This window comes from Oryza sativa, chromosome 10, assembly GCF_034140825.1.
Source record: "Oryza sativa Japonica Group chromosome 10, ASM3414082v1".
NCBI lineage: Eukaryota > Viridiplantae > Streptophyta > Magnoliopsida > Poales > Poaceae > Oryza > Oryza sativa.
In genome coordinates this window covers 22,686,361-22,711,603 of record NC_089044.1, presented here as the reverse complement: position 1 = coordinate 22,711,603, position 25,243 = coordinate 22,686,361, and the positions used below count along the sequence as shown (strand labels likewise).

Sequence of the window (25,243 nt, the reverse complement as noted above, 5' to 3'; positions counted from 1 at the left end):
CGATAGACATCATGGGTTCGTGAATCCACTGACTAAACGAACTAATGTACGGAACCTACAGATCAAGTTCACAAAGAAACCACCGTTGGTTTCCATTCTACAGAAAAGATCAACTAATGGAGCTAGCTAAAATATCTATTCTTCAAAGGAATATAAACAGATGGGTGCATTGCAAATGGAGATTAACCTATCAGTCCATTTCAAGAGCAGAACATCGCCAGCTTTTAGTGCATTGCAAATGGATACAAATCAGTGGTGGTGCTACTACTACTACCAACAAGTGAATAATCACTGCTACTGATGGGTATACTAGAGGGGAGGAGGAGGAGGACGAGGACAGCTCAGGGGAGTGCTTGCATACCAGAGGGGGAGGACGACGCGGGAGCCAAGGCTCCGCCGGAGAGTAGGCGGCGCGGCAACCTAGCGCTCTCGCCGCCGGTAAAGCCCCTCCGTTGCGCAGCCGCCGAATGTGACACGGAGAAAAGCTAGAAGCGGCGGCGACCTATGTGCACGAAGGCTCTCAGCCCATTCTCCCGGCCCAGTTCTCTAAGGCAGGCCCAGGCCGAGATTATTCGAATTGAACTGGTAAAAAAGTCTATCTTTCCTCCCTCGAGGACTTGGGAGGCGACGGCGCTCCGCCGCCGCAGCGTCGGAACGAATCCCCGGCGGCGGCGGCGGCGGCCAACAAGGGGAAGAAGAAGAAGAAGAAGGGCGGCGCTGCCGGCGGCAGAGGCGGTGGGAGGTGGCCACCGATTTTAGCCGAAGAAAGATCTCCATATCAATCGTCTCAAGGGCACTAACCTCCTCACAGTAAGCCAAAGCTTCCCCTTCAATAGTTTGATGACCCCAACCATGTCTGCATCCAGTATACTGCTTCTTGAATCAGTGCTTCTATGAGGGCAACTAGATAGTAGATGCTTGATTTTTGCGACGACCTTGCCCTGGATCCAGTGCTAATCATGAAATGTCCCATGGAAGAGTTCTTGAATTGTGTACTGCACATGATTTAATTATCCAGTATACCGCTGCTTGAATTATTCAACTATGTGTATTGATAGTCAGTAGAGTTGAGGGTGACAGCCACTGACAGAGCCTCTCTGCCTTCATCCAGATTCATTTGGAATGTGGTAAAATGCACCCTTAATCTGAAGAAAATGAATAATATCCACCACATTTTTTGGGGATGGCTATATAGTTTGAACAAAAAGACAAGAAACTAGTAGTACTTGGGATTGTTGAAGTAATCTGGGCTATATGGAAAGCCAAAAATGCCTGTTGTGCGCTTGCTTTAGGAACAAGGTGCCTGTTGATCGCACTGAACTAATAAATGATGTGTGTTATTGGATCTCTTCGTGGCAGATAACGGAGGAAGAACAATGAAGCTGCAACGGGGAGTGGTCCACCTAAAGAAAGTAGCAGACAATGGGGAGTGATCGTTCTAAAGAAAGTGGCAGGTGAGATGTTCAACTCCAAATATGGATAGAATCGGTAGCTGAAAGACTGAACCCCACTGTCTTTATTTGTCTCTCGGTGTGTATCATTCATATGCAGTGTTGGCTTTCGTCATAAATCAATAACCTAGCTATCTTGCAACAGTTTTTTTTAAATATATATATATATATCTTGCCTGGTTTGATATATATGTAGAAGCCATTGCATAACCGTACAAAACATTCATATCCTCTTGAAGCCAACCATCAAGTACATCAGGAAAGATGGCCAGTAGTATCTTTGACAAATTGCAAGTGGAGTTCATCGACCAAGATGAGGGTGTGCAGGTTGTTGCAGACACCATTGGAAGCTCTGGCGAGGTTCCTGAAAGGTATGTGAGGCATGAGATTGAGGCCAATATTGTCATAATTGACAACGCCAATGGTTATAGTCTACCAGTAATAGACATGTCAAGATTGATCAATCCTGACTTCTCGGACTTCCTTCTGGCATGATTGTTGGTGATGGGTCTCGGACTTCCTTCTGGCATGATTGTTGGATTGCTTCAGAATGCTTAGCTACTAAATTTCAGGCACTTTACACTCATACAATGGACAATCAAATTTCAGTCAAATATGCACTTCAACAGGGTTTAACAGCAAGTTTGGTGCCGCGACTCTCTGAAACAGCTAGGCAAGAGTGCCAATGTCTGCAGGACCTGCTACAAGACTTTTCCTTAAACAATGAGCGGGACATTCGCACGGGGGGAATCATGGGAAAATTCACAACTAAGAACATTTATGACACTAGGTTACCCCCAGGAATTTCTTCTCCTAATTGGAACCTAATCTGGAAGTGCCGAGCACCTTTGAAAGTTAAATTGTTTGCTTGGCTTCTTGTCAGAGACCGTCTGTCAACAAAACAAAACTTGCTGAAGAAAAAGATAGTTCAAAATGGGGTTTGCGATGTCTGTCAACAAGGGGATGAAACGGCAGATCATATGTGTTTTACATGTCCTTTTGTGCAGAGTTTCTGGGAACGGATTAGGGTGAATCCGACAATTCAGGATGTGTGGCTACTACACCAGCTTAAACCTTCTCCCAATGTCCCGGAGCTCCATCATCATGTCTTCTTCTTGCTCTGTATGTGGGCGATCTGGAATCATCGGCATGATGTCGTCTTCAGGGGGCAAACTCCATCGATTCGATGCTGCCTACAAAGATGCATCAATGAAGCAGCCCTCTGGGCAGAAAATTTAAAAATAGAGGATAGACATGTAATTTCTGCTTGGAAAAACATTTTCACCTCCCCCTTAAGATCTCTAAACCTGATGTAATGAACCTTTTCACTCCTTTCTTGTAATGACAAAATTCAGGTGGGGAAGCTCTCCCCCCCGGTGATTTAGTCAAAAAAAAAAATCCTGACTTCTCTGAGGAGGAGATCGCGAAGCTTGGATCTGCATGTGAGGATTGGGGATACTTCCATGTATGTGTTCTCTCTGATCTCACATACATTTTTTTTTCTATAATGGAATTGAACTCACATAATAACTGATTCAGTTCAAGTAAAAAAGAAGGCACCAACTGTTTTTACTCTGCAATAGCGAGGACTTTCCACATCAATTAGACTGCAGCAACAGCAAGTGATCTTCAGAAATGTGCAATTTTTGCAGCTTGTGAACCATGGGGTGGATGCAGGGTTGCTGCAACAGATCAAGGCTGACATCACGGAATTCTTCAGACTCCCTCTGCAGGAGAAGGCCGTGGCGATCCCACCCAATGGCTTGCAGGGGTTTGGCCACCACTTTTTCTTTCCAAAGGAGCAGAAGCTGGACTGGGCAGATTTGCTGTTCCTCGTCACACGGCCAGTTGAGGAAAGGAGCAATGGATTTCTGGCCTACAAAGCCTTCCACATTCAGGTGAGCAAATGCTTCATTTACCAGTTTGCTGCTGTCATCTGATGCCAGTCTCCAGAGCATAATTTTATCTGTCAAAACAAAAATTTGATCAGAAAGTATAGCATTAGGATTGGGGAATTGGGAATAGCTGAACTAAGCATGAATTATCATATGGAAGAAATCTATTTAATGGAAAATGCTCAATGCTGCAGAAATATGCTCATTCCCCATGGATGCTGGTGTGAGAGAACCCCATGAAATCCAGTTGATTCCCTTTCTGAAATTTGGTCATTACAGGGACTCACTTGACAAGTACTCGTTAGAGATTGCATGTGTCTACTAAGCTGTTCAAGTTCATGGCCATCAACCTGGGAGTCGATGAGGAAGCACTCCTTGGAGTATTCAAGGGGCATACTCAGAGTGTAAGGATCAACCATTACCCCCACTGCCGTCAGGCTGACAAGGTGCTGGGCTTTTCAGCGCACACCGATGGCGTCGGCTTGACACTGCTCCTCCAAGTGAACGACGTGCAAGGGCTGCAGATCAGGAAGAACGGCAGGTGGTTCGCTGTGAAGAATCTCCCTGGAGCCCTCGTCGTCAATGTTGGTGACATTCTTGAGGTGAATGCATTTGGTTAATTAACACCTTCCTTGGCAATGTTTTTAATGACGGGCAAAAGCTTTGTGTTATGCATCATGCCATCATTGGTTGATAGGAAGAAAATAAACAGCTGACTGAAATTGTTGACAAAATTTCCTAAGAGCCATAAATATGTTGGTGAAATAGAGTATGTATCACCCTTCTTTTTTTTCCTTAACAAAATGAATGAGTGACACTTGATCATCTTTCAGCTAATTCTCTACATACTAAGTTGCTTTCGTTCTCATCAGATCCTCACAAATGGCAAGTACAAGAGTATTGAGCACAGAGCGGTAATAAACCCCGATAAGGAAATGATCACCCTTGCTGCATTCCATAAACCCCCGCTTTCCTGCACAGTTGGAGTTGGCCCACTCCAGGAGCTTCTAATGAAAGGTAAGGCGCACTACAAGACGGTTGATGTCGTTGAGTTCACCAAAGGCTACTTTACTGCGAAGCTGGAAGGCAGGAGCTACCTGGAGAGATTGAAGCTGGGAGTGTGATGATGTCAGGATGGGATTTTTCTGCCTCTCTTGATCCTTTTGTTTTCGTGAAAGGCTAATGACACTGTATCTTCCTCATCCTGGTACAGTTCAGCTGGTATTTGCCTTGACCATACACTCAAGTGTACCTTTCACTATTTATATATGATATTTGCTATTATTTGTGTACTCTATATGCATACGAGTTGAGAGTAACAGCCACTAACGGAGCCCCACATGACACTGGCAGTCTTTATCGGTAGCAATAAAAATAATTTCCACTAAGAAAACAACAGCATTATTCTGAAAAAAAAATCCTCAGATTGCAGATAAAATCTGTGTTTTGTAGCACCTTTGATGAGTTGATTGTAGCACCTTTTTACTGTAGAAAAAAACCCACAAAAAATAGGTCATGTAGCAGTGAATCTGAACTGTTTGATCTGAATATAGATGACATTATTCAGAATGTGTGCAGTTGTTAACTACACCTGATCTTTGTCCATTGTGGCATTCTGCTGTAAACCTCTATCGTATCCATGGTTACTGGTTAGTCCGCTCCAGAATTCGCTGACAACAGATGAGGCGTGCTACAAGGTATTAAATGGGGAAATATGGTTGAATTCCCCAGGGCTATTTTGGCACAAAGCTGGAAATAGGGTACTTGAAGTTAGGCATGTCAGGATCAGAGCCTTGATAATTGTCTGTTGATTGAATGAATGGTAGTAATATTGTGCCTCACTCTTTTCTGATAGATGTCACTTTCAACATATATGTGATGTACATCCCTCTCATGTCATAATTAAGCTGGTGTGACAGTCCTGGAAACCCAAACCATACAATCAAGTGTTTTTTCAAGTTTTATATGTGGTTACCTTCTACAAACTCTTTGTAAGATACAGCCTACAACTGCTAGCAAAAAGAATAACCACCCACTGAAGAAACTCGGGAAAAGCAATGGCGGAAGTAAGAACTATTGGGTCTCTCCCAGTGCCTAATGTGCAGGCACTTGCAGGAACTTGCAACGGTTCAGACGAACAGATTCCTGAAAGGTACATCAGGACAGAGGCTACTTGTGAGGAGGTCATCAGCAACTACCATGGTGACATGGCGATTCCAATCATTGATCTCAATAAGTTGCTTTCTCCACAATCATCAGAAGAAGAGTGTGTGAAGCTGAGATCTGCCTGCCAGTATTGGGGATTCTTTCAGGTATGTAACTTTAAGTTCTTGCCCTTGCTCTTCCTGTCGATTGTAAGCCTAATCTATCTGTAAACTTTTTTTCCCCCAATTCCTTAATGAAATTTGGTCGCCGGCCGACTCGGCAAAGTTCTTGCCCTTTCTACTTTGGAAGAGTAACAGGTGTTTATATGCAAATACACCATATATATATAAGATTGATTAAGAGATTAAATGTAATATGTTAAGAGATTATATGCAAATGCGTCCTATACCTTGGTTTTGATTTGTGGAACAAAACTACAGCTCATCAACCATGGAGTGCCAGAGGAAGTGATTGAAAACTTCAGGAGCAACATTATTGAGTTCTTCAGCCTGCCACTGGATGCCAAGAAGGAGTACTCACAGCTGCCCAACAGCCTTGAAGGCTATGGACAGACCTTTGTTTTCTCTGAGGACCAGAAACTAGACTGGGGAGACATGTTGTACCTTCAAGTCCATCCTACCGATTCAAGGGACTTGAGATTTTGGCCAGTCACCCTGCATCTTTCAGGTGATCTACCAAAAGTTGTGCAACTTACCTTCTGATAAGCATCCTCTGCCACTTGTTAACCAGAGATCTCTGAAAATTAGGCAATCCCTTGATCAATACTCATCGGAGACTAAAAGCCTGTCGCTCTGCTTGTTTGAGTTCCTGGCTAAGGCCGTGGGTGCTGAGCCAGAGTCGCTGTTAGGCATCTTTGAAGAGCAGCCTCGAGGAATGAGGATGAACTACTACCCACCATGCCGGCAATCTGACAAAGGTAATTGGCCTGTCGCCGCACACCGATGTGGTTGGCCTGACGCTGCTGCTCCAGGTGAACGATGTTCAGGGTCTGCAGATCAAGAGGGATGGCAAGTGGTTCTCCGTGGATGCTCTGAGTGGCGCATTCATCGTCAACATAGGGGACACACTTGAGGTAATGACCGAACAAACTATGCCGTTACTTGTCAAAGCACCAAACAAACAGTTCTAACTTCATTTTTTTTTCATCTTTTGGGTGAGTCCTACTTCTGTTTCACCACCTTTGTGCTGATTTGAGTGAGTCATGTACTATTAGCATCTGCAGATCCTGAGTAACGGAAAATTCAAAAGTGTTGAGCACAGGGCCATGATACATCCAAATAAGGAGCGGATTTCAACGGCACTATTCCACTATCCGCGCGATGATCTGCTGCTGAGCCCTCTGCCTGAGTTTGTGAAAGATGGTAAAGTGAATTACAGATCAATCAGTTACAATGATTTCATGATGCAGTTTTTTAATCAAAAGCGTGATGGAAGGAATCGGCTGGAGAGATTAAAGTTGGAACAGTAGCCATCGACTATGATGCCTGAGATACTCTCTGAAATGAGCATGCTTCTGGGTTGTGTCCTACATATATATTTCTTACTGTATGTACTATCTGGAGATCACAAATAATGAAATAACCATATCTTATGATGACAATACCTGACATTTTTGTTGGCCTTGTACTATGTATATTTGGTAAAAGTTTTCTTTTTGAATGGTGGCAATGTGCACTGTGAAGGTTCATCATGCATGTAACTAGCTATGCATGTGACACGCTTGAGGTAAAAATTTTTCAGCGAAAGACACATTGAGCTAATCAATTAACAAGAATAAACTGTGTTGTCACCAAGATAATTTGTCAGGATCAGGATACTAAGTAGGATTGTTTTCTACCTTGATAGTATCGTAAGACCGGGGTCGTAGGATCATATCAAATTTTATAAAATATAGTATATATTTTTCTAAAAAGATTTGTAGTATGCTGCAAAAATATTGTTATTAATAAGTTTAAATGGTATTCTATAAACTTTAGCTTCCTTATTAACATTATTTTCAATCCACCTTTGTTTTAAAGAGAGTTCTTTTACTGTGCACAATAAGAGATACTAGTATGGATAAAATCTGACCATTCACTTATATGGATATTTCTTTAAATGATCTATTTGTTAATTAAATAAGTTACCCACCATGTCTTTAAGGGTAATTTAGTTCAGATCATGATACGAACCATAATACTTACGTAGGATCGTAGAATCGGAATCATGCGTAAGATCCTACCACCATATTATTGTATTGTATGGGAACTCTTACATAATATTATGGGTTTGTTGGAACCATGCCATCCTAATTTTGCAAAATTTGTGATATGCCACCCGTATCTCAATGATATGTAGGACCCACATGAGTCAACGACATGTGGGTCAGGGTGGCATATCACAAATTTTGCAAAATTTGTGTGGCATGGTTCAAATTTTCCCTAAAATTTGAGGGGTACTACTACCTCCATCCCAAATTAGTAGTTGCTTTGACTTTTTTTAACGTTTGACCATTCGTCTTATTTGAAAAATAAGTGTAAATATAAAAATGGAGAAGTTATACTTAAAATATTTTTGATAATAAAACAAATCACAAACAAAACAAATAATGATTTCATAATGTTTTGAATAAGACGAAAGATCAAAAGTTCCAAATAAAAACTCAAAGCGACAAGTATTCTAGAACAGATATAGTATTAAAATTGGATATACAGTGAGATCAGATCAGTGTATATATCGAGATGCTGACAACAACCTCAGTTGTCACTACTTGTCTGCTTCTGTACCATCTTTCCTGATGATATATAGGTGATGTGCTATTTAACATCTGCAGATCCTGAGTAACGGAAAGTTCAGAAGCGTTGAGCACAGGGCTGTGATACATCCAAACAAAGAACGTCTTTCAGCGGCGTTGTTCAACTATGCGCGCAAGGATATGATGACCAGCCCTCTGCCGGAGTTTGTGAAAGATGGTAAAGTGAATTACAGATCAATCAGTTACCGTGATTTCCTGAGCCAATACTTCATGTCGCAGCTTGATGGATGGAACCGCCTAGAGAGATTACAGTTGGAACATTGACAAGATTCTGGGAAGAAAATGGTGATTTCGGGCTGTGTCCTACTACATATTTATCACCTATTAGTTACTTCCTCCGTTTTAGGTTATAAGACATTTTGATTTTGTTTAAAGTCAAACTATTTTAAATTTGACTAAGTATATAGACAAACATAGTAATATTTACATTACTAAATTAGTGTCATCAAATCAATAATTGAATATATTTTCATAATAAATTTGTCTTGAGTTGAAAATGTTACTATTTTTCCATAAATTTGGTCAAGTTTGACTTTGACCAAAGTCAAAACATCTCATAACCTGAAACGGAGGGAATATTATTGTATATTCGAGGGTATATGCGCTATTCAGTGTAAATTCAAGGAGTTTTCTTTTGCAAAAATATCACCACACGCCTTTTTCTTCGGGGATGTATGGGTGTGCTGCGCGCGTGTCCTGCATGCATGCATGCACCCACCGCCATATCCGGACAAAAGGGGACCACATGCGTAAGGGGAACAGCACCGTGACCGCTTGAATGGTGTGCTGCTAGTTCCCCTCACCCAATTGAGAAGCCCTGCTTCAGAAAAGGACAACGTGGCATCCATTCCAATGAGCTAAAAAAAAATTCAAAATTCTGAAAAAATCGGTAGCACTAGGGCTTTTATTAATTGATGATGTCATGCAGAGATCACGAATAAACCCCTATGTAGTGATCCAAATAATCCTGGTATTGTATCATATGTATCACTTACCTCATAGTTTCTTCTGGTATTGTATCATATATATCAGACACGGTTCATTGTCAAAATTTGTGCATGTAACTAGTTAAATATGCTTATAAACGACACTTGCCTTCTCTAGTTGATTTCCTGTCATACAGAGCCTGGTGAATCGGGGCTTTTAACTATTTGCCACTTTTAGATTTGGCAAATAACTATTTGCCACCCCTATCTCAATGACATGTGGGTTCACATGTGTCTATAACATGTGGGTCCAGTGGCAAAAAATTAATTACCACATCTAAATGTGGCAAATGGTTAAATATCTCTAGTGTTAGTAGGATCATATCCGACCGTTGATTTTCCGGGACATTTTAGTCTTTCTCTTAATTTTGGTGGAAGGGTATTACGGTAACTTCGCGTTCCAATCTTCCTGTTCACGTCCCGCAATCCTCTCATCCAGCCGTCATCTGCGCTGCGCGTCGCGTATCCTCCATCTCCACCTTCCCCTCATCCCCTGCGACCCGGTGCCGCCGGCGCGCCGCCCCTCCACCGTGAGAATCAAACTCTCGCCGCCGGCCATGTCGTTGCCCTCCCCGTCGGCCGCCTCTCCGCTTTCCCCGGTCTCATTGCTGCTCTCCCCTCGCTGCCCTCCCCCGGCCCTCGTCGCCGCCGCCCCCCTCCTCCCCTCCCGGCGGCCGCCTGTCTACCCTCCCCCGGTCACATCGCTGCCCTCCTCGCTGGCCAGCTCTCTGCCCTCCCCTGGCCGGCTCTCCTCCCTCCCCTGCAGCCGGCTTTCTTCCCTCCTCCTCGCTAACCGCTTGCCTGCATTAGTTCTGTATTTGGAGTCGACACCTACGCATTTGATTCAGGTAATGAAGCATTTTGCTTTGGATTTTTCTTTCGGAAGACCTCTTCTTGAGCAAGATTATCTATTTTCATAATCAATTTATTATGTTACTAGGTTAAAGTTCTGCTGTGTGCAATTGTTTAGAGAAAGTAAGGAATGTTCTTAATGGTGTGATCTGTGATAGATTTAATTTGATGCTATATACGTCGTTAGATTGGTACTGTAAGCTGCTAGCGTGTAAATTGATCTTATAATTGATCTGAAGTTGCTGTCAATCTGAATTCTAGCAATGTCCTGAAATATGAAATTTCCTTCTGAAAACTGAAGTTCTGAAATTGTAATGTTTTGAATAGTCGAACATGTTTTTTTTACAAATCTGAACTTGTACTAGTGGTTGTTCTGAAATTTCAAACCTTAGGTAATAGGTATGAATCTGAAAATTTATTGGTGCTTGTTCTGAAATATAAAATCTGAAGTTGCAATGTTGTTTGTTCAGAAATCTCAAAACGTTATAGTACTAGGTCTGAAGCTGATAATATGACAACTTTTGCAGTGAGTTCTTGAATAAACTAGCTGATAATTGACCAGAGACTATTTGGCTACATGTTTAATAACTTTAAACTTGGTTAGTTTCAAGAAATTGTAGCAGTGAATGTAGCACGTTCTGAAAATTTTTACCTCGGTGCTGTATTTTGCTTCTGACGGAGGGAGTATAAAATTTCACTGTATTAGATTCGTGGCAACTAATCAAGTACTGAACTACCGTGTACATGTAATGGATACATATCCAAGTTTCTAAAACTGCTAGTAAAATGTAATCGGTTCTGTTGTGCTTTCATACATTTTCCGATTCCAAGTTACTATTGGCATGTGTGAATGCATAAAAGAAAGAACTTGCTGTTGTTTGTTGTTCATGTGGAAATGGATGGAAGTGTAAAAATACACAAAGGCTCTTCTGTTCATTGCAGGTGCTCATTTGATATGCTACCCCGGTGCATTTAACATGACTACAGGGCCATTGCACTGGGAATTACTGCAAAGGGCAAGGTATTACATTTTCTAAATCATTTGCACCTAAAAATATTACGATCATTCAACAAATAAATATGAGCTTCAGGGACAAATAAGAGAATGAATTGGACTGGTAATGAATTTCTAAAATAAACTCAAATGTACAGTTGACAACTTAAGCTTGGTTAGTTTCAAGAAATTGTAGCAGTGAATGTAGTATGCACATTGTGTACAGTAGCATATACTTCTCTATATGATAAAGTTGATCTTGTACTTTTCCATGTGTTATGGTGAATTGGTGGTGATGTTGTGAGGTGATCCATGCATATATTATGGTGATGGCAGAAGATTCTACAATAATCAAATTTGATTTTCCTGCAACTTGTAAATTCGCAGAGAGATAGGGCGAGGAGGTTGAAAGAAACATTATGGCGGTCAAAGAAACGCCTGATGAGGCACAGAAGCTTGAAGAGTTCTTATGCGTACGGAGAGAAATGCTGAAACGTGTTTAACTGGTGAATATGTCGTCTGTTGCTTTGCTGTGTAAAAACCGTTTTATCCTGGCACTTGTCTGCACTTGTCTGCAGGGTGCCTGTTCTACTAAGACGATGAGGCACCTGTTTGATAGCTCTCTTTTCATATTGTTCATACTGTAAAAAATGGGTGCAACTGTTTATGGAGAAAAAAGTGGGGGATGGGAATTATACTTTGTTCTGGGAGGATGTGTGGTATGGGCAAACTCCTCTTAGAGTGCAATACCCAGGCCTGTATGGGGTCAGTTTGCAGTGCGGGAAGACTGTTAGGCAGGTCTGGGACAGGGGGAAATGGGATCTAAGTTTTAGAAGACATTTGTGTGGGGGGAGTTTGTTGGAGCTGCAGGATCTTCAGAATAAGTTGAGGGCTGTTGACATCACTTCAGACTGTGATAGGATCATTTGGCCTGCTGGGAGGAAGGGGGAGTACAATGCTAGGTCCATGTATAGATTGTTAAGTTTTGGAGGGGTTATTGATGCAGAAATGCAGGATGTGTGGCAAAGTAAAGTACCTCTTAAGATTAAAAACTGTCTTTTAGCTTTGAGAGGGAAAATTCCTTGTTCTGTGGAATTGGTCAAAAAGAAGTGGGAGCCTGGGAGGGGGGAGGGGGTGATGGATTCTGTAAACTCTGTGGGAAAAGGGAAACAAGCCATGTGTTGTTTAATTGCTCTATTGCTAATGTTGTGTGGTGTGTAATAAAAGAGTCTGTGGGCTTGGATTTGGTTCCTGGGAATTTGGGGGATGCTTCGCGCTTGGCTAAAAAGAAATTGGGAAGGGTCTTGGGCGTGTTTGTAGTTGCGGCGTGTATTTGGACGATTTGGCTCACTAGAAATGACTGGGTTTTTGAAAACATTTTGATCAAATCTCCTTTGCAGGTGGTGTAAAAGGTCGTTGCTCTGATGCAAAGATGGAAAGAGTTGCTAAATGAGGGCGATCAAGGGCAAGTCGATAAGGGGAAGGAAGTGATCCTGGAGAATTTGGCGCGACTTCGGCAACTGTGTGATCCTCCTGAATCTGATTTTGTTTTGTTTTGTTTTGTTTTGTTTTTTGGGGTGGGGGGGGGGGGGGGCTTGTTAGGGGTTCCGGTTTCTGAGGCCTAGCTATCTATATTGTTAGTGGTATTTTATTCGCTTGATATGTAGCTGGAGTCCCCTGCCATCTAGTTTCCTCGTTTTTCCTTTTGTTTCTTGATGACTGAGCTCTTTAGACTCAGAAGACTGTGGTCTCCTTTTGGCTTGGTTTTCAAGCTGGGTAATGAATAACCTGATCTCAAAAAAAAAAAAATATTGTTCTTCGACAAATATAAGTGATGCCTATTACTAGTACTTTTTTTGGCATTCAAGGGTATAATTTTGAAGCATGCTATAGCATCAGGATTACGGGTTACTTTCTTTACTTAACTCATGCACTTTTTTTCCAGTTTTATTAACCAGCTTCGAGGAAAAAGCATTTTGCAACAGAGAATTACCATGCACAAGCTGCTCTTGATCATTGCAATTTTGCAACCTCCATGTTTGGCGTAAGCAGAGCAGAGCGACATAAAAAAAATCAGGCCTATTATATTCTCTATTTTACGCGTGAAAAAAAATAACTCGGGTTACTATTATTTAAATAAATCAAACTTGGGTGTACTATATCACAGAATATATTATAGCATAACGGTTTTTTTTTTAAAAAAAGGATTAAGTCCGGGTGTCCGGATCGGATCGAATATAAAAAACCTCGTGTTTTTTTTGGACGAGCATGCACAGAGTAAAGGACAAATATTATTTTAGGATGCAATTGGTTAAACCCGGAATCCGTCCGATCTACCCGGACTAGGTCGAATATAAAAAATCATGGTTTTTCTATCGAGCGCGCATATATTATAGCATATCAGTTTTTTTTGACAAAAAAAGATTAAGTTCGGGTGTGTTCGGACCATGTCGAATATAAAAAAACCTAGTGATTTTTCAGTCGAGCGTGCATAGAATAAATGACAAATATTATTTTAGAACACAAATGGTTAGGCCCGGAATCCCTCCGGTCTACCCAGACCGGATCGAATATAAAAAAATAATGGTTTTTCTGTCAAGTGTAAATGGTTTTTTTTTGGATAAAAAAGATTAAGTCTGAGTGTGTCCAGACCCGGGCGAATATAGAAAACATCATGGTTTTTGGTCGAGCGCACATAGAATAAAGGACAAATATTATTTTAGGATGCAATTGCTTAAGCCTGGAATCCGTCCGGTCTACCCGGACCAGGTCGAATATAAAAAATAGTGGTTTTTCTGTCGAGCGTGCATATATTATAGCAAAACGTTTTTTTAGTGTCCGAACGTAATTTGTTGGAACTTTTTAAAAAAACATGGTTTTCCGGTTGACCGTGCCTAGAATAAAGCGGAACGGATTATTTTGGATAACTAGTTATTATTAAAACCTGATCGGGTCGATTTTAAAAAATAAAGCGGAACGGATTATTTTCGGGAACTAGTTATTATCGAGCCCCGACTGGGTCGATTTTAAAAAACAAAGCGGAACGGATTATTTTCGGGAACTAGTTATTATCAAGCCCGACCGGGTCGATTTTTAAAAATAAAGCGGAACGGATTATTTTGAACAAATAACTATTAAGTCCGGACCGGGTCAACTTTTAAAAAATATGGATTTTCGATCGACTGCACATAGAATAAAGCGGAACGGATTATTTTCGACAAATAACTATTAAGCTTGGGACCATCCGAGCCGGGTCGATTTTTTTAAAAAACATGGTTTTCCGGTCAACCGCGCATAGAATAAAGGTCAAATACTATTTTAGGATATAATGTCGAATATTAAAAACCTCACGATTTTTTAGTGTCCGAACGTAATTTAACAGTGAATCTCTGAAAATATCCACGTATATTCTCAGCAAGTACAGGCCATAAAGAAATTTAGAGGCCATCTACGAACGAGTGGGCCTGCATCGAGAGGCCCATCAGCCGAAGCGCAATTACAGAATACACCCACATAAAAACTGAATTTACAAGAATGCCACATGATTTTTTTCCACAATTACCCTTCTACTACACTACTACACCTTTATATTAGGTGTAGTAGCAACAAATTTCCACCCTTAGATCTCATCTCTTTAATGGTCCATATTCATTCAGAGGTACACTAAAAAAATCCTATTTTTTTTAGAATTACACAGTACAACGCAGACACTCACAACGTACGCGCACTCACCCCAATGAACACACGCACGCAAACCCTACCCCTATGAGCATCTTCGAAGACGGCTGGCAAATCCTGGAGAAATTAACAAAGTCACCACAGGCGCCTCGCTGTCGACGGGTACGTTGCCTACCACTGAAAGCACAACGCTGTTAAATCCTGAAAAATTCGCTCCCATGGGGAGCCGAACCTAGGACCTCAGGTGCTACTGATGCTCTTGTAAAAAAACAGTTTTTTTAAACTCTTTATAATTTAATTTTAAAATTAAACCATTCGAAAACTTGTGTTTAGATCTGAAATTTTTTGCTACACCAATTTAATTAGTTCCACACCAGTAAAAAAAATACGGTGTGACAAGAATTTTGCTACGCCACCGCGAGTGGCGTGGAAAGTTACCAGTGCCATGCCATGAACGGAAGGTATTGTAGCACTACTGTTTATGACGGCATACTGTTGTCTTGCCTTGCCATCTCCAATGGTATGATAGAAAGGTTCATTTTGAAATACTGAGGGATATACTTTCAAAATAAAAATTAAAAAAACCTATTAAAACAACTAATTTTTTTTATAACAACGGTACTTTAACAAACCATAATTGCTCATTCATGAAGAAATCAATCAAATGTCTTTGCAAGGTTCTATTTATTAATCTTACACCCCCTCCGTTAATAGATAGTCGTATTAGTTTTCCATAAGAAAAAAAAAGAAAAAACTATAATATTTATGCGTTACCCTGTGGCCACCGATGCATACGATTTTCTTCATCGTACGATCCTAGTACGATTGCTAACGGATGGTTAGCGTGATGTGTTGTATTGCTTGGAAACGGCTAAAAACGCGTGACAGGCTATCACTGGAAACGTTACTTTCGTACGATTGTCGTACGTGAGAAAATTGTATGTATAGCAGCTCTCATGCAGACATAGACCCTGGTTACTTACTGGTCACTCCTAGAAAAAGTATTTTTTCCGACGTAAGGGTCTTATTTTTATAGGCGGACATAACCCTTAGAGTCAAATAACTGCCTACAAAAATATAAATAGGGTGAAATTTGATGTCCGCCACTTAAGCGGCGCCTGCAAAAATACACTTGAATATAAATACACTTGCGGGCCCTAATTTTTTCTAAGTCCTCACACCTCTCCTCAGTCCTCCCCTCCACACCTCTCCTCCTTTCCCCTCAGGCCCTCACCTCTCCTCACCACCGGCCCCTCCCCTCCCTTCTCCTCCTCTCCCCTCCCCTCACTTCTACTCTCCCCGGCGTCGGCTCCCGACGGCCGCGGCGGGCGGTGGCGGTGAAGGGCGGCAGCGGCGAGGAGGCGAGGCGGCGCGGCCGAGGAGGGTGACGGAGGAGGGCGGCGCCGACAGCGCGGGCCGGGCGGCGGCGGCGGCTCCCCTCCCCCCTCCCTCCTAGATCTGGCCGGAGGAGGGAGGAGGGAGGCCGGCGGCGCGCCGACGGCGTGGAGCGGCGACGGCGCGGGCCGGGCGGCGGCGGCGGCTCCCCTCCCCTTCCTTCCCAGATTTGGCCGAAGGAGGGAGGGGGAGGCCGGCGGAGGCGATGACGGCGCGGGCCGGGCAGCGGCGGCGGCGGCTCCCCTCCCTCGCTCCCTCCCAGATCTGATCGGAGAAGGGAGGGGGGAGGCCGGCGGCGGCGCCGACGGCGTGGAGTGGCGACGGCGGCTCCCGGCGCGGGCCAGCGATTTTTTTTTGTTCGTTTCTTCCATTTTCGCAGGCGGGCCTGTTGCCCTGACTACAAAAATCGATAATTTTCGCAGTCGTTGTGGTGCAGGCGGACCTCTCTTCCGCTTGTGAAAATTAGTTTTATCCGTCTGCAAAAATGTTTTTCCTAGCAGTGGGTGAGTGGTGAGACAATGGACACGATGGCCTAGCATCACCGATGACGCTAGGAAGGCGTTGACATCTTTTGTTTTCTACAACACGTTACACCGAGCCTTCAGTATAGATGTTGAGGTTGAAGGTAAGGGCTTGTTTAATTCGCGAAAAGAAAATTTTTGGATGTTATATCGGACGTTTGATCGGAATTTGGAAGGGATTTTCAGATACGAATGGAAAAAACTAATTTTATAACTCGCCTGGAAATCGCAAGACGAATCTTTTGAGCCTAATTAATCCGTCATTAGTACATGTGGGTTATTATAGCACTTATGGCTAATCATGTACTAATTAGGCTAAAAAATTCGTCATGCGATTTCTATACTAACTGGGCAATTACTTTCCTTTTTATCTATATTTAATGGTTCATGCATGTGTCTAAATATTCGATATGATGTTTTTAGAAAAAAAAATTTAGGAACTAAATCAGGCCTAAATCACAAACAAAATAGACAATGTAGCTTCGGATGTTGGTGATAATATGGATCAAATCAGCGCTCTTTATGTGCTGCAAGTCAACAGCAACAACACCCTTGAAATGGTCATCCAAAATATAATAATTTATATTTTTTGAAACGGAGAGATAGATACGGAATGAACAGGAAGCTAGATATTTTGGCACGAGGGTGCGAAGCTGACTTTGAAAGCATTAGGGTCAGGATCAGAGCACGATGATGACATTTATATACGAGAAAATCGGATTGACGTGCGCGACATGATGTACGATGTGGCGCACTAGAACGGAAACCCTCATCATCGAAGCACAACTAGCGCCCGTCACAGACGACCCTTATCTGTGATGGGCATTAACTATAACCCATCACATATGAGTATAATCCAAAAATAAATAAATTGTCGGTCACCCATCCTAAAATTGCTCTAGACCAAGCACACTTAACGTTAAAGTTCTTTGGAGATTAGCTTCCGGAAAAGTAGTTGTAACATGTTGGTATGAATATTATATTAATCCTATTATGCCCTAAGCCAGGATGTCAAATTAGGGTTATTAAATGATTTCAAATGGAAAAGTCACCAAAACCAAAGTTGTAGAACTCATCGAGGTGCAAAATTTTTATTTTGGTCATTTCTCCATCTGACTCTATTTAAACAATTCGAAATTTGAAATTCAAAGTTTGAAAAGTTCAAATAGAATTTTAGATCAGTGAACGACTTCAACTGAAAAAGTCATCAACAACAAAGTTGTATAACTCATCAAAATCTATAACTTTTATTTTGGTCATTTTTCTATATAACATTTTTTGAACCGTTTGAATTTGAATTTGAAAATATGACAACTTCAAACAACATTTTCAAATACTAAATGATATCAACTGAAAAAGTCATCAACAACAAAGTTGAATAACTCATCAAGATCTAAAACTTTTATTTTGGTCATTTCTTAATACGACAAAGTGATAGTAACATTGTTCACAAAATTGACATATCTCTTATCTGGTTTTATAAACTATAACACATATATGCAAAATTTGTGAATAATATTACTAACATTTCGTCGGATGAAGAAATAACAAAAATAAAAGTTTTAGATCTTGATGAGTTATTCAACTTTGTTGTTGATGACTTTTTCAATTGAAATCATTTAGTATTTGAAAATGTTATTTGAAGTTGTCATATTTTTAAATTCAAATTCAAACTGTTAAAAAAATGTTATATTGAAAAATGACCAAACTAAAAGTTATAAATACTGATAAGTTATACAACTTTGTTGTTGACATTTTTCTATTTGAAATCATTTACTACCCGTAAAATTATTTTGACTCATAAAATGAATTATTATACTGCACTAAATTATTTTGCTATAGTCAACTTACAAATATAAACATTTCATATAAAAAATAGAAAAATAGTCATCGGTGACGGGCTTTAGTTAATGCCCGATAGAGATTAAGTATATAGCCCGTTACTGATGAGTCATCTGTGACGGGCCTAGTTGTTATCTCAAACAGGCCTCAAGTTGGTGCACGTCACAGATGATGGTCATTTGTGACGGGCCATAACTTGAAGCCCGTTTGAGATATGGAATGTTATCTCAAACGGGCCTAAAGTTGTGGCCCGTCACTGATAGGTGTCATCCGTGACGGGCTTAAGTTTTATGCCCATCTAACATGTCTGTGCGACCATATCTCAATCGGGCACTTTTCGGCCCGATTGAGATGACTTCCTTGTGACGGCCCGCTATTTCTAAACATATTAGAGCCCATCACAGATAGAAGGATCTGTACTAGTGGCGCACCACACCACCATCAGACACGGATTTAGATTGGGTGACATAGGGTAGGCATGTCACGAGGTGACATAGCGTGAATCTCGGCCATCAAAAATAAATCCAACGGCTGGGATTCGTCCACGTTATCACGAGTTAAAATTTAACTCTCAGAACTACTGAAATTTTAAACTCCTGAAGTAAAATTTTTACTTCAGAGTAAATCTGCGAGTTAAATTTTAACGTGGCTTGACGTGGACGAATCTCAGCCGTTGGATTTGTTTTGGATGGCCGAGATTCACGCTATGTCACCTCGTGACATGCTTACCCTATGTCACCCAATCTGAATCCATCGGACACGCCACTGCCAATTTCCTCGCGTGTACAACGGTACTGTGACATCGACCCATGTTCGCCACCGCCCACGTTTTGTGCCGCCGCGACCGGCTCCGGCGACTGCAACGTGGCACCGCTCAACGAGAAGACCGCAAGGGATAGTGAGGGCAATTTTGTCCTTGATTCCATGGTTACGGTAAAACAAGACGGAAGTATAGGATTGTAAAGGGCATTTCCAACCCAAAAGCTACCCAATGAGATGATGGGCCCCTCCACTTATCCCTACTTGAAAAGTGTTCAGTGCCCAACAAGCAACGGGTTGAGCACACTAGCATGAAAGAACTCAAGCCAATAGCGTTAGGAGCTCGCACACAACAAGCAACAAGGCTCTACACGAAGGCAACTGTTCTCGAGTGAGACTATTCAACAATCCCCCCTTCACAACATTGGTGTCTCTCAGGTCAAAGATAACCAATATGAGAGATATTGAACTAGCCAAACTCTGATACCACTTGTAGGATCATAAATGGTCTTTTTTACCCAAAAAGCTAGTCAATGAGGTAAGAAGTTTCTTCACTTACTCTCTCCGGTTTCATTTTAATTGACGTTTTAGACAATGACACGGTCTACAAAATATATCTTTGACCATATTTTCTATTATAATATATATAATAAATAAATGTATGCTTATTTTTATTATAGTGTCTTGAAAGACAAATCTATATATGTTTTTCTAGTTCCTTTAAACTAAATATTTTTTAAGTTATTGACGGTCAAAGTTATAAAAGTTTGATCTCAACCTTGTTCAAAACGTCAATTAATGTGGAACTGAAGGGGTATATATTAGGTACTTTGCCCTTCAATAATCAATGTGGGACTATTCAACAAGAATTACTATAAATCGGAAAATTCTGACGGACTTGTTCTTTCAGACGGAGGGATGGACTTTTTGTGCTATTTTCTGACAGTACAATAGTTGTGCCACCAATCGAATTTTCTCTTTATAGACATCGGCCACTAGCCAAAAATAATAAAAAGGAGAACCACAGCCATAGGATGAGTTAGCAATGGCAGAAGCAAGAACCATTGGTTCTATCTCGGTGCCTAATGTGCAGGAGCTTGCAGGAACTTGCAATGGCATAGATGAGGAGATACCTGAAAGATACATCAGGCCAGAAGTTAGTTCCGACGAGGTCATCAAGAACAACCACGGTGATATGTCGATTCCGATCATCGATCTCGACAAGTTGATTTCTCCTCAATCATCACAAGAGGAGTGTGTCAAGCTGATATCTGCCTGCCAGTATTGGGGGTTCTTTCAGGTATGCAACTTTAAGTTCTTGGCTTTTGCTCTTGAAGAGTAATAGGTAAAAATGGAATTGGCTAGCTATAAGTACTATTTTATTCTTACTAAACTCTTACTACTAACACAGTGGTGAGTACGATATTTTGGAAATCCCATCTAATTAAATTAAACGGTTGATATTATTGTTTGTAAGAGTTATGTAATAAATTTTTTAAGTACATCTAGCAATATTCGTGGGAAAAAAAGAGGGGAAAGTCAGTTTACGAATAGAGTCACCTAAATAGCCTTAAGAAAATTTAAAACAATTGATTACATACTAAATTAATATTCATAACAAAATTTGTACTTTAGGTTGTAAGGATGTATAGATTGAATTTAGTTTTGCATGTTTATAGAGCGATATATAACTTAATTGGCATGCATAATATGAGGGCACATGCACTCGAGTTGTAAAAATCCTACTCTGAAAAAAAAACGTAGATTAGTTAAGACATTAGAGGTAGTAATCTATGCTTTTTATAAAGTTAAAGCTCACTAAGTCTAAAGCTCAACATGCAACCATACCACATCATCACCCACTAGCAATAATTACATATTTAATCTCGTGCAAGCTTACAACATGTTCTATAATTTATTTAATTCTACAAATCAAAATGAAAGCATATCCAATCATCACCCCTCATATCATTTGCATAATATTTTAACAAATCTATCTATCACTTTTACAATATTTAACATATACTTATCAATATGTTTCACACTAAAGCACGGGTATTATTTGACTGATAAACCCTGATGCTTCATTATTTTTGTTCTTTTTACTCCTAACTTGATTGTCAAAAAAGATATTGAAAATTGTTTAGTAATTCCCGTAGCCAAGCGCGGAGAATCACCTAGTAATTCAATTAAGCTGATGCCAGAAAAATACATGTACTGACAGTAGCTCTAGCTCAGTTTGAGATGTGCAAATAGTATAACAAAAGCATTACTTATGCAACAAAAACTACAGCTCATCAACCATGGAGTGCCAGATGAAGTGATTGCAAATCTCAAGAACGACTTGGTTGAGTTTTTCAGTCAGCCACTGGATGCCAAGAAGGAATACTCACAGCTGCCCAATAACCTTGAAGGTTATGGACAGGCCTTCGTTGTGTCCGACAACCAGAAACTAGACTGGGCAGACATGCTATACCTTCAAGTCTGTCCTACCGATTCAAGGGACTTGAGATTCTGGCCCAATTACCCTGCCTCTTTCAGGTGATACTACCGACAAATTATTATGCAACTAATTACTCCATTGATAAGCATATGTTCATTATAACTTTTAAAGCATACATATGTCCATTTATTAACTTGAAATATCTGAAAATTAGGCATTCCATTGATGCATACTCATCAGAGACAGAAAATATTGGACTCTGCCTGCTGCAATTCATGGCCAAGGCCGTTGGTGTTGAGCCGAAGTCGTTGTTAAGTGTATTTGAAGGGCAAGCTAGGGGTTTGAGGATGAACTACTATCCACCGTGCTTGAAAGCTGACAAGGTGTTGGGTTTGTCACCGCACACTGATCCAGGTGGCTTGACACTGCTTCTCCAGGTGAATGATGTACAGGGCCTGCAGATCAACAAGGATGGCAAATGGTTCTCCGTGAATGCTCTGAATGGTGCACTCATCGTTAACATTGGCGACACACTTGAGGTAATGACTAATCCCGTTCTCGGGGCAATTGTATCGTATCGATGTAATTTCATGAGTTAAATAAAGCTTTTATCTTTATACTATTATAAAAGTTGAAGATATTTTTCCCGGTATTTTGGTGCGTCATCCATGTATGAGTCAGTTTCTAAGTTCGTTCGCTTTTGGAAATACATATCCGTATTTGAGTCGGTTTTTAAGATAGTTCACTTTTGATAATACAGAAGGAATAATATAAGAAATCTGTTTAAAAAACTCGCATGCTAACATGAGGTGATCGGACTCCTAACTGCAGCTCATGATTTTCTAAATATATATATATATATATATATATATATATATATATCCAAACGAACTCCCACAATAAATTTCATCTTAACTAAACCATATAACAATAATAATATTAAAATAGACTCCACCAGTTGCAACACACGAGCATTTTTTCTAGTTATTTAAAAAAAAAGAACTAATCCCGTTTGATATAGGATATTAGGCAGATTATTTTATTGTGAATCAAAATATTTTTAAGAAATAAATTTAACAAATAGCTTAAAACAAATGATCAGTACAAAATCATTTTGGTTGTGGCCGATAAGCCAATGAGTAGACAATCAAAGCCGCTGATGCTCAACTTTTGGATCAACATGTTTTTCTGATGTACAAGTACGGTCGATGTGCGCTGTTGATGTGTGCAGATCCTGAGTAATGGAAAGTTCAGAAGTGTTGAGCACAGGGCCGTGGTACATCCAAGCAGAGAGAGGATTTCAGCGGCACTGTTCTACTATCCGTGCCAGGATATGGTGATCAGCCCTCTGCCGGACTTTGTGAAAGATGGTAAAGTGAAATACAAAACAATAAGCTACCAGGATTTGCTGACAGAGTACTTCACAGCAGAGCTTGATGGAAGGAACCGGCTAAAGAAAATGAAGCTGGAACCGTAGCCATCGACCATGATGCATGTAACAATTTTATAAGAAGAACCTGCTTTCAGGTTGTGTCCTACTTACTGTATCTGCTATCTACTCTCTTCATCCTAAAATAAATAAACATAGTACATATATGATACATCATAGTACCATAAATTAGAAAATGTTACATCGTGTACTATGTTTTTTTAAAAAATTTGGGATATAGGAAATATATGTCGTGAAGAATAATGTATTCAGGCATCAAGCTTTATGCATAATTAGCTTATGCCTGTAAACTGCGTTGAACATGTTCAGTTTGATGAAACAGACATGGAAGTTTGCCTCTTAACACCAGCTTCAATAAAGTAGTAATTACTGTAAAACGCTCCGAACTATTATCTGGGGGCAAATTTTGCTATAGGATACTGCTTATATGTGGTTTTAGCTCTAGGACACTGCACAAACTCACTTACGAGGGAAAACACTTTATAAACGTGGTAATTTGCCAGTGAACACCGCGCTGAATAAAATAATAATTTTCAGTTGAAGAGGAGAGAGAAATCGCGTGAAAGGTTAAAAATACCCTTGGACCCACGTGCCATCTCTCCTATCTCTCTTCTCTCTGTCCCCCTCCTTCTAGTGTCTGCAGGCAGGCGTAGATGAACACGAACGACGCACGGCGATGGCGATGTAGAGGTAGAATGCGTCGGCCATGGTGATGGCTCCGTAGAGCGAGACGAACGTCATGGTGACCACGTGACGCGGTTCATGGCGGTGCCGACGCTGGCGCCCTGCCCGCGCTGCCGCAGCGGCAGGATCTCCGAGCTGTACACCCACGCCAACGGCCCGATCCCGACGGAGAACGCGCACGCGAACGCCACCACCACAGCGACGGCGACGGCGGCCACCGCCGCGTCGTCCCTCGCGCCGCCGAACGCGGCGAACACCGAGCCGAGCACGAGGAGAGAGGCGGTCATGCCGCCCGTGCTGGCGAGAAGCAGAGGACGGCGCCGCACGCGGGCGGTGAGCGCCATGGCGATGAGGATGGAGCTCGCCTTGGCGACGCCGAACACCACGTTGAGGCCCAGGAGGAGGGTGTTGGGCGTCACGCCGGCGGCGGCGAGCACGCCCGGGCCGTACAGTACCACGGAGTCGATGTCGGAGGCTTGCTGGAAGAACTGCAGCATCAGCACGATGGTGAGCACCCGCTGCATGCCGGGCTTGGTCGCCACCTCCTTCCGCGCACCGCCGCCGTTGCCGCCGACGGAGCTGGCGGCGACGACGTCCTCGATCTCCTGCAGCCGCTGCTCAGCCTCGGCCGGCGGTGTCCGACGTCCGGTCGAGCACCATCCTCGCCTCGCTGCGCCACCCCTTCATCGCCAGCCACCGCCACGACGGCGTGGATGGTCCGCATGGCGTCGTGGAAGCGGGAGGTGCGGTGGAGGCCATTGCGGACGAGCTGGAAGGAGGGGATAGAAAGAGAAGAGAGATAGGAGAGATGACATGTGGGCCTAAGGGCATTTTTGACATTTCACATGATTTCTCTCTCCTCCTCAACCAGAAATTATTATTTTAATCGGTGCAGTGTCTACTGTCAAATTACCACGTTTATGGAGTGTTTTCCCCAAAAGTGAGTTTAGGCAGTGTCGTAAGGCTAAAACCACACGTAGCAAAATTTGCCTCATCTATATGAGACCCTGCAGGGGAAAAGTGACTACTCCCTCCATTAAAAAGAAAAAGAACCGGTACGGACACTATTTATTTTCTCACTTTGATCACTCGTCTTAATTTCCTTTTTAAAAAATTACACACTAAAAAATGACGTCACGTTCAAAGTGTGTATTATGTCCTAAATATAAACATATTTTTTTTCTTAACTTTAGGCTAACCACTTGAAAGTTGTAAAATAAATAACCAAAAGAGATACGAAGCTTGATTAATCTTGTGAAATCAACTCAAAGAGTATACGTGGTAAACCTGGGCATGTGTCTGAGCCTTGTTGTTAGTTCATAATCCGGTATTT

General features: G+C 41.6%; 2 protein-coding genes, 1 long non-coding RNA gene and 2 pseudogenes across 6 annotated transcripts; 4 read left to right on the top strand and 1 right to left on the bottom strand.

Annotated features, from left to right (window-relative positions):
• The first annotated feature begins 597 nt into the window (after positions 1-597).
• Positions 598-4,638, top strand: LOC4349368 (2-oxoglutarate-dependent dioxygenase 11-like; annotated as a pseudogene).
• Positions 4,384-7,112, top strand: LOC112936592 (2-oxoglutarate-dependent dioxygenase 11-like). 3 transcript variants are annotated; one of them, XM_026020665.2, is made up of 5 exons: positions 4,384-4,553; positions 5,462-5,658; positions 5,932-6,178; positions 6,259-6,584; positions 6,735-7,112. In XM_026020665.2, exons 1-4 carry the CDS (start codon positions 4,529-4,531, stop codon positions 6,357-6,359), a joined length of 570 nt encoding a protein of 189 aa, XP_025876450.2. In that variant the 5' UTR covers positions 4,384-4,528; the 3' UTR covers positions 6,360-6,584; positions 6,735-7,112. The 3 variants fall into 3 exon arrangements, with proteins under 3 accessions (XP_025876450.2, XP_066160732.1, XP_066160733.1); XM_066304635.1 differs by lacking the exon at positions 4,384-4,553 and having other exon boundaries at positions 5,282-5,658; XM_066304636.1 differs by lacking the exon at positions 4,384-4,553 and having other exon boundaries at positions 5,282-5,658; positions 6,726-7,112.
• A 2,624-nt stretch (positions 7,113-9,736) lies between these two features.
• On the top strand, positions 9,737-12,964 carry LOC107278970 (uncharacterized). Of its 2 annotated transcripts, XR_010736934.1 has the most exons (4): positions 9,737-10,140; positions 11,087-11,165; positions 11,526-11,644; positions 12,539-12,964. It is a non-coding gene; the product is annotated as an uncharacterized lncRNA (long non-coding RNA). The 2 variants fall into 2 exon arrangements; XR_010736933.1 differs by lacking the exon at positions 12,539-12,964 and having other exon boundaries at positions 11,526-11,756.
• Positions 12,965-20,162: 7,198 nt separating this feature from the next.
• LOC4349365 (2-oxoglutarate-dependent dioxygenase 11-like) lies at positions 20,163-23,569 on the top strand. Its single transcript, XM_015758705.3, has 4 exons — positions 20,163-20,633; positions 21,627-21,874; positions 21,991-22,315; positions 23,008-23,569. The coding sequence occupies exons 1-4, from the start codon at positions 20,379-20,381 to the stop codon at positions 23,251-23,253; spliced, it is 1,074 nt and encodes a 357-aa protein (XP_015614191.1). The 5' UTR covers positions 20,163-20,378; the 3' UTR covers positions 23,254-23,569.
• A 120-nt stretch (positions 23,570-23,689) lies between these two features.
• LOC136351209 (polyol transporter 5-like) lies at positions 23,690-24,863 on the bottom strand (annotated as a pseudogene).
• Between the last annotated feature and the right edge of the window lie 380 nt (positions 24,864-25,243).

Excerpts from the sequence above, each read along its gene's own strand:
- LOC112936592 (XM_066304635.1), top strand. The coding sequence starts at position 5,404 with ATGGCGGAAGTAAGAACTATTGGGTCTCTCCCAGTGCCTAATGTGCAG. Across the intron at positions 5,659-5,931 it reads AGTATTGGGGATTCTTTCAG|CTCATCAACCATGGAGTGCC; the intron begins GTATGTAACTTT and ends ACAAAACTACAG. Across the intron at positions 6,179-6,258 it reads AGTCACCCTGCATCTTTCAG|GCAATCCCTTGATCAATACT; the intron begins GTGATCTACCAA and ends TCTGAAAATTAG.
- LOC4349365 (XM_015758705.3), top strand. The coding sequence starts at position 20,379 with ATGGCAGAAGCAAGAACCATTGGTTCTATCTCGGTGCCTAATGTGCAG. Across the intron at positions 20,634-21,626 it reads AGTATTGGGGGTTCTTTCAG|CTCATCAACCATGGAGTGCC; the intron begins GTATGCAACTTT and ends CAAAAACTACAG. Across the intron at positions 22,316-23,007 it reads ACATTGGCGACACACTTGAG|ATCCTGAGTAATGGAAAGTT; the intron begins GTAATGACTAAT and ends TGATGTGTGCAG.